The sequence below is a fragment of the Magnusiomyces paraingens genome, assembly GCF_902498895.1.
Source record: "Magnusiomyces paraingens strain CBS 517.90 genome assembly, contig: contig1, whole genome shotgun sequence".
NCBI lineage: Eukaryota > Fungi > Ascomycota > Dipodascomycetes > Dipodascales > Dipodascaceae > Magnusiomyces > Magnusiomyces paraingens.
The window spans coordinates 925,196-933,635 of record NW_022474067.1 but is presented as its reverse complement, the minus strand read 5'-3'; the positions used below and the strand labels follow the sequence as shown (position 1 = coordinate 933,635).

Below are 8,440 nucleotides of genomic sequence, written 5' to 3'. Positions count from 1 at the left end.
ATTTTGTATAATTTTTTTTTTGTTTGTTTGTTTGCCATTTATTATCAAAAAAAATTGATTTTTTTTTTCAAGTATAAAAGAAATGCAATTTCCTCAGTTGTATTTCAATTCTTCTTTTTCCTTTCTTCTCTTTATTAAAATCAATTTCATTCTTTTTTTTAATTTTTTTTTCCCACATTTTTATTTCATTCGTTGAACTTTTTTTTTCATTAATTCCTATATTATTTTTTATTTTTTTTTGGAAACAACCGAACAAACAAACAAAAGAAATATAAATCCAAAATCCAACCAAAATGAAATTCTCACATTCAATAATCCTCTTCACGGTTGCCGCAATCTCCGCAGCCCCAGTTGCTATGCCCAAAGCTGCTGATGCCTTTTCTTACGCCTCCTCTTCTGCCGGTGGTGCTTCCTCTTTTGCCGGTTCCGGTTCTGGTTCTGGTTCTGGTTCTGGTTCTGGCTCTGGCTCTGGCTCTGGTTCTGGTTCTGGTTCTGGTTCTAGTTCAGGCTCTGGCTCAGGGGGGACCTATGTTATTGTCAGCGGGACTCCTGGGTCCACTGCCACTTCCACAACTTCTGGAAGTGACGGCCAAACAGTTCAAATTTCAAATGGTAATAGTGGTGCAAGCGCCTCAACCTCAGGACAAAATGGAGCAGGTATTGCTGCAGTTTCTGGAGACGGAGGGTCCGGAGGAATTAGTTATACTAAGGGCTCAGGTGTGACTTATTATCAAAGCTCAGGAAATGGAGTGAGCGTTTCTGCAAGCTCTTAAGGAGATGTTTAATAAATAAAATAAAAAAAAAAAAAAAAAAAAAAAAGAGTGGAGAAATAAGGAAGAAGAGCGTGTGTAGACGTGGGGGAGAGGAACACAAAGTCTGGGGTAAAAGTCTGTTATAGACAAGGAGATGGAGTGCACAGGGGAAAATGTTAATTATTTTTTTTATTTATATTTTTTTTTTCTAATACATATCTATAGTTTATACGCAAATGATTTTTTTTTTTTTATATTTAATGAAAAAAAAAAAAAATACAAGATCTATATATTCGGCGAATTGAGTTTGAAAAGATAGAACGCCAGTCATGTGTGTCTGAAACGAATAGACCGGCTCAGACAAAAGTTTCCACTAAGGATTTCAGGTCTTCCCGGAGTGATTATCATTTATAGATCTTAAAAGTTTCACTTTTTATTGCTTCTATATAAGTTTCTCTTTATTTCTTTTTCTTTTTCTTTTTCTTTTTTTAGTTCTATAGCAGCATCACTATAAATCCTCTCAACACTTTATTTAAAAGCGTGCTCAGTGCGACACAAGGGACACGAATCTGTGTTGCCGCTCTTAAACCAGCGCGATAAACACAAGCCGTGGAACTTATTGTGACACGTAGCACACTCTCGTGTAGGCAAAGACTTGTCTTCCTGCAGAATCGTATAGCAGATTGCACACTCGGTGAAACCAGCAAAGTACATTCCAACGTTCCGCTTAAAAAGTTCAATGGCAGTCGCAATAGTGCCCGTATGATTGAGCAGCATTGTTTGTGAAAACAGAATCCAAGCGCGCCACTGGCGCTCAGGAACACCAAGACGCTGGAGACCCTCGAACCGCACGTCCTGGAGCGGGTACTCGTCTGGGAAAACAAAAGCAGCTTCAATGGCCTCAGATTCAAAAAGAAGTTGTAACGTGATTGTCTTGTTGTTACGGGAAACTGAAATCTCAGTGCCCTCGAGTACTCCGTCCTCATCGTCATCACCACGCGCCTTGAGTTGTTCAGTGTATTTGCGTACACCGGCAACTTCTGTTTTAATGAGCAAAGGTGAGATGTAAGTTCCAATAACATTTTTGGCATCTTTCTTGAGACCATGAGACAACCGCGTGTTGAACCATGTTTTGCACACAAAGCCGGAATGGTTCAAAGCTTGGAACAAAATGTGCCAGAGCAAAAGGCGAGAGCGGTTAGCAGAGATTTGCACATGGACATCAAAAGTGGTAATATCCCAAGATTTTTCAGGTCCACGCTGGAGGGAACCCAGGTTTTGTGCTACAAAGCCAAGCAGTGCCAGAACGCTTTCGCTTTCAGCAAGTTGTTCGAGGAATAATTTGCAGAGAGAGAAAACGGACTCGTCAAAGTATTGGAAAATGATGTACCATGCAAAGAGGTATTGGCGTGCGTCTTTAGAGTCCAATGAAATAGTCTTGCGAGAAGAAAGACCAAAGGGAAGAGTGGCAAGAGAGAGTAACTCAATTGGAAGCAGGTTTGCTTCAATTTCCTCAGGAGTGGGTCGCGGGATAGTGGCAAAAGCCAAAGCGCGGTCCTTTTGGAGTGCACGCACACGCATTGATACAACAACAAGACCAAGCTGCTGTAAGTTGGGATTGGCACTTGCAAACATGGGGTAAAACGCAGAAGCTTCAACGGCATCTCCGGCCAGAGTTTTCGAAAGTCTTGAGGATTGGCGCTCAGTTTGGATAGTGACAAATTCTAACAAAGGCTGTGAAAACTCCAGATCGAGTGAATCAAGGGATCTGTTGCGCTGTTCATTTTCGTAGAAAACAGTAATGGTATCCAAAAACAAAGTGTATGCGGATTCCATGTTTTCGTCAATATCACTCGACTCAATCTCACTGTAAACACTCATAAAGGCATTTGCCAGTGCAAAAGAAGAACCTAAAATGGCGTGTGCATAATAAGTCTCGTCTTCATCTTCGGAGCCCACATTGGCAGAAGCCGCAGTGATGGCTGCGCCAATAAACTCGCTGACAGGACCCCAAAAGGATTCTGTGGGGAGTTCGCTGGCAGGGAAACTGGAAGCCAAAGCAACAAGAAGACGACCAAGTTGGATGACAAATGGAGCATACTCAGAATCGTAAACGTCGTCAAAAAGCGTAGCAGCGCGAGTGATAAGATTAGTGAGTTTGAATGCAGGCACACCGACATTGGGTGTATTTCCAGAAGGAGTATAAAGAGCTAAAGCAAGCAAGGAAAGATTGTAAATGCCACGCTTCTCGTGCATCTGTGCAGTGGGTCCCGTGATAAGATCACCGACGAGGTTGTTGCGGAGAACAACAAATGATTTCGATACAAGTTCAGAAGAGCTGTTTGCAAGGGCCTGGAGGAGAGCCAAAACGCCGAGTTTATTTTTAATAGTCATTGGGACAAGCTTTTTGAGCAGCGTGGGGTCAATCGTAGGCTCACGCGTCAGCGTGGTGGCAAGGAAAGATTCCAAAACAACATAAGCGTAAAAGGCGTGAGCATCGTCACCGGCAGCTTCAGTCCAAAGAGACTTGATGACAAGCAACAGAGGTCCAAGATCTTCCTTAGTGGGCTTGGGCGAAATAACGTCGAGGAGCGTTTCAATGTCAATTTGGGACTCAACGGAGTTCTTGAATTGATCAGCGTCCTTTAAGACTGCAGGAATAACATCTACAAGGCCTGTAGACGGGAGAGTGAGAGCGCTGTAGATTCTCAACACAGCATCAGCCAAATACACACCATGGGTGGTAGCTTGCTGGACTGTCGGGGCAGCTTTTGCGTAAAGTTCCGGGAAAGTATTAACCAGACTAGAAGCAAAAGTTGCCATGTTGACCAGTTTAGTAAGATCCGCAACGCTGGCAAGTTGATTAGAAATAGCGCCCTCATCAAGCTGCAAAATCGCGCCGCTAAATGTTTGTGAAATACGTAGCTTGGCATGGACACCTGTTGCTAGAATAGGCGCAAGTGCATCATTGTCCCAGGACTCTTGCGGGAACAAGAGCCCCTCAAATGCACTAAGAGCCAATGTTTCTGGAGCTTGTTCAACAAGCCCAGCAGCACGCTGGACCACGATACCGAGATCAAGACCCGGTGCTGCAACGGCTTCTGTTCGCAGATCGGCAGCCACTTTGAGGAGTACCTCACTCGACATGGCATAGTCTGGAGCAGACACAAACGAGAAAAAGTCAAGCTGTGCAATAAGTGACTCGATGGTAGTTGAGTTTTCTGTGGCAGACTGGGTATCAGTTTCTGCCAGGCGCCACAATCGAGCGAGAGTGGCCTTACCCTGAGTGGATTGAGCATAGTCGAGCATGAATGGCGCATCGGCGCGACGCAGGTCTGTCAGGGAAGTAATGATTTTTGTGCATAATTTCGGGTTACTTTGTTCCTGTTCGAAATCAATGAGTCTGCTGACAAGTGCATCGACAAGAGCGTGAGCCTCGGCTGAGGTGCTGATTTTATCATGGGCCAGTACAACAGTGGAGATTGTTTCAAGAGCAAGTGATTCATGAGAAGCTGGATTCTGGATCCAAGCTAAAAGGGCTGTGGAAACAGCTGAAGCCAACTCGGCACATGAAGAGTCTAAAGAAGATAGGGAATCGTGGAAAGAAAAGATGCAAGTTGCTGCACGGTAAAATTCTGGAGTAGGAGCATGAGAAAGGGCGACAAGGCGAGAGCTGGCTAAAGATGGGGAAACATTGATATGGGCTGTAGTAAGGGCTGCACGAATGACGGGGACTTGGTCATCTGCAGAAGCCTCAGCAAAGCCTGTGGTGAAAAATGTATTTGCGAGAACCTCTAGGTCCGTTTGCAAGCTTGATGCAAGCAAATCCGGGAACTGTTTAAGAAGAGGTTCGAGGGCTTTGCTATTTGACTTGAGAAGAGTAGTTGCGTAATCAACAATAATTGAATTAAGATCCGACGATTCCTGTGAAGCAAGACCAATGAGGTAGCCAGAAATTGATTGACGAACCTGTTCCGAGGCATCCTTAGATGATTGGACGGATTTCTTGAGTTGCTCGAGAACAACATCTTGCCATGTTTTGAATAAAGAATTAGCAATCCGCTGGGCTACGGGGATAATGGTATGTGGGACTGCTGTAGATGCAGAAGTAACGGTAGATAGAGCTTGGTTAAAAGCAGTCAAAGAATCCTTAACTGCTTGTTTTCGTTGGTCTGGGAAATATTCAGAATGTGTTACTTTTTCAACAAGTGCAAAGTAAAATGACCATGCGTGAGCTGCTGGTGATTGCTCATCTGCGGGAGTTCCACGAAGAGCTGCTTTTGGTGGAGAATAAAGAGGCAGAGTAAGAACAGCAGTCTTGACTGCATTGAGTAGAGCTTCACTGGATTGAAGCGCAATGGGGGAGTCTGATTGCAAAAATGGGGAAAATGGATCTGGGATTTGAAAGAGCAAGGCCATGAATGTGTGCCAAAATTGTGGAGAAGGTGCCGACTTTTCAGTGACTTTTTTAATATATTTAGCGAGGTATGAGACGCCAGCCTTTGAACTAAGTTTAGACTCATCTTTAGACTTTTTCTTATCTGAAGAATAGGCCCAAATAGTCGGGTATATTTGGGTAAGACCCAAAAGAGCTTGCATGATTTCTGTTGGCGAAAAGGATGATGAAGTTTCAGGGGAATCGTTTAATGGTTTTTTGATAAAAGCCGAAAAGATGTCTTTTTGTCGGTCAACGAGAACGTCAATCGGGATCCCCTTGATAATTTTAGGCAATGCATTGAGAACTGCACGACCAGCAATGGGTCCCGAGGAATCTACGAGTTTCCAGAATGCACTATCGCTGACCAATTGAAGAAATGTATCGTTAGCATCGCCTGTGAGAAAATCGTGGCGGTCTACTAGAGCAGCTATTGCATAAATTGCTCCACGAACAGCACGTTCGCGTTTGCTTCGGGCGTCTTCCAAAGTGACGAATCGTGTATCTGAAAGGGATTCTGTGGATTGATGGAGAAGAATGTCTTGTGCGTAAGCCAGGATAGATGCCCCAGCATATGGTCCGAAAAAGGCGTCTTGTTTGCCACCTGCTACTGGGAATAATGCATCTAGAGCCGCACGAGCTTCTGCTGCGGCAGCACGATCTGTATCATGGAGAGAGATTGCCCAAGTTCCTGCAGAGATTCTGAGGAGTTTAGCGACGGTTGTTTTATATTTTTTAAGGTCGGAGCTTGAGTCAGGTTTAAGAGCGGCGGCAAAGAGAAGGTGGTGGATGCGGTGGGTTGTTGCTCTGATTGCTGGGGATACATCGAGAGCAAGTTTTGCGTGGATCTGGGTCCATGATGCTAATAGTTCAAGAGAAGGTTTTGAGGAAGCCTTGATGGCAGTGGCTAAATCTGAGAGAGCTCGTTCGCGGGTAATTGCATCTCGTTTCAGGAGGCTCTTGAAGAGAACTGGAATTTGGGGATCCTGCTCGTGTGCTAATAATGCAGGATCTGGGAGGTCTGCAAAGTATGCTGGAGATGCCTGTATATCAGCAATTGAGACAGGAGTTCCGTTCAATGATCTGAATGATAATTAATACACGAGAAAAAAAAAATTTTTAAATATATTAATATAGACTTTACCTATTCATTATATTGATGATGATGGGATTCTAAAATACGGATGGTTGATGGTCGAGGATCAAGTTGGTGGTGGAGCCAAAATAGTTAATTTCTTATGTAAAAAAAAAAAAATTTTTTATTTTAATTTTTTTTTTTTTTTTGTTTTTTTCAAATTAATTACCCGGTTTACATTAAAAAAATATTTAAGTTACTTAAAAATAACATTAACAATAAAATTAACAATATCAATAAAAAAAAGAAAGAAAGAAAGAAAGAAAGAAAAAAAAAAAGGAAAAAAACCACGTTACTTAAAAAAAAAAAAAAAAAAATTAATAATAAATTTAAGCAACGGACTTGAAGCTCATAAAGAGCATATCGTAGCCGTCAAATTCGTAAAGAATACGGTCGGTACGCTTGTAACCCTCGAGGGCTACAGCAGAAAGAGAGAAAAGAGACGACTTTGCGAGAAGCGAAGGTCTGCGTTGGCCATGTTCGACAAAAACAGACTTCTTTTTAGCCTCAAAAAGAGTCAAGGAGAATTTGCCTGGGCGGAAGATTTTTACAACGTTTTCAAGAACACGGACGTTAGTAGTGCCAACCTTGCCAGCAGGGATGTTTGATTCAAACGAGGCATAAGAAAAGCCCTGTTCAGGAGTGACGTGAATAGTAAAGTAGTTTGCACCACTGTCTTGCTTATCGTCAGTTCCCACAAGGGCATTGCAAGAGTAGCCACAAGGAGCAAAGCCAAACGAATCAATTGTTTGACGAACAACTTGGCCAGTGGCCTGGTTTAAGGCCGGATAAATATGGTCAATACGGGCATGGTGTGTGACGAGGGCACCGAGATCATGACCTGGATCATGGGGATTAGAGGAAGAAGAGGAGGAAGAGGAGGAGGACTTAATGCTGCTCTTAGAGTCCAAGTCGCTATCATTTTCGTCAAGGCTTGAAGAACTCTCTACATCAGACATGCCACAAAGGTCATCGCTCAAGAGGTGTTCAGCGCCCGGGATGCGCTTAGTGAAGAATTGAGAAGCGGCCTTATTGTCGAGGTCTGTCATGAGGATTTCAAGGGTTTCGTCTTCTGCAGAATCTTCTGCGTACATGTCATCATGGTGATTAGGGTGGGTATAGGCAGGGTCAGTAGTGTAAAGATGCCAGTGATCGCTGCGGCTATTCCCAACTAGGTAGGAGGAGCCGTTTTCAAAGTAAGAGTCAAGGAACTCGACCTCATCATCCCAAGAGCGATGAGGGTGGAGTTGCATTTCCGGGAACATGAAACTTTTACGAGAGTAAAAGACGCGGTATGGTTGGAAATTGGAGGAGGGTGCGAGACCGGCAGCGGCAGCGATTTCCAAGATGCGGGGGATACCAATGAGGGTAGTAGTAGTTCCGCAAGTTTTAAGAATGAGTTTATGAGGGAAGACAAACATGCTTGATTCAGAGAGGAGGAATGCGTCCATGTGAGAGGTAGAAACAGTTGAGAGGACCTTGCATTTGACGATATCAAGCATGGATTCCCAGGTAGCTCTATCGATTGAGCGAAGACCCTGGGGGTTAGCAGAAGAGATGAGTTCCTGAGTAGGAGCAAACCATATTTCAAGGAGTTTTTCAGGGCCCTCAAAGGCGTTTGTCGAGTCTAGCTGGACGGAGAGGTCGTGGTTGACGAACTTGGGGGGGTAGTTAGTAGGCGAGTCGAGGATCATAGGTAAGAGCAGCAGAGTGGGTCGTGTTATCTGGGTCTAATATCAAGTTAGTAATTGAAAGATTACAATAGTCATGTTATATGATTGGTATAGAATTCAAAAAAAAAAGAATTAAATGGGATAAGATTGAATACGTACTTAGCGAGGCGGACAAATCGTCGGAGCAGGTCTTGGGCCATACGAGGAAACAAAGGTCTTTAAAATGTGATAGAACCAAACTTAGGGCAGTGAGATGCAATTTCCTAGACACTTGAAAGGAAACAACAACACCCTATATTCAGTGGGGGAAGAAAGGAAAAGTAAAAAGTATTTAGGGGTGGGGAGAAAGAGAAAGAAATAAGAATGAAATAAAATATAAAGAATTCAATGAAGGATATTTTAAATAAATAAATGAATAGAAATGGATGATTTAAAAATAAAGAAA

The 8,440-nt window shown here is 43.2% G+C and overlaps 3 protein-coding genes across 3 annotated transcripts; 1 reads left to right on the top strand and 2 right to left on the bottom strand.

Moving 5' to 3' along the window:
- Positions 1–293: 293 nt before the first annotated feature.
- Positions 294–773, top strand: SAPINGB_P000306 (uncharacterized protein; the record flags this gene model as incomplete). Its single annotated transcript, XM_031995030.1, has 1 exon — positions 294–773. One exon carries the CDS (start codon positions 294–296, stop codon positions 771–773), a length of 480 nt encoding a protein of 159 aa, XP_031850921.1.
- A 507-nt stretch (positions 774–1,280) lies between these two features.
- SAPINGB_P000305 (uncharacterized protein) lies at positions 1,281–6,339 on the bottom strand (the record flags this gene model as incomplete). The annotated part of the gene is made up of 2 exons (XM_031995029.1): positions 1,281–6,270; positions 6,332–6,339. 2 exons carry the CDS (start codon positions 6,337–6,339, stop codon positions 1,281–1,283), a joined length of 4,998 nt encoding a protein of 1,665 aa, XP_031850920.1.
- Positions 6,340–6,651: 312 nt separating this feature from the next.
- SAPINGB_P000304 (uncharacterized protein) lies at positions 6,652–8,195 on the bottom strand (the record flags this gene model as incomplete). The annotated part of the gene is made up of 2 exons (XM_031995028.1): positions 6,652–8,052; positions 8,151–8,195. 2 exons carry the CDS (start codon positions 8,193–8,195, stop codon positions 6,652–6,654), a joined length of 1,446 nt encoding a protein of 481 aa, XP_031850919.1.
- Positions 8,196–8,440: the final 245 nt, after the last annotated feature.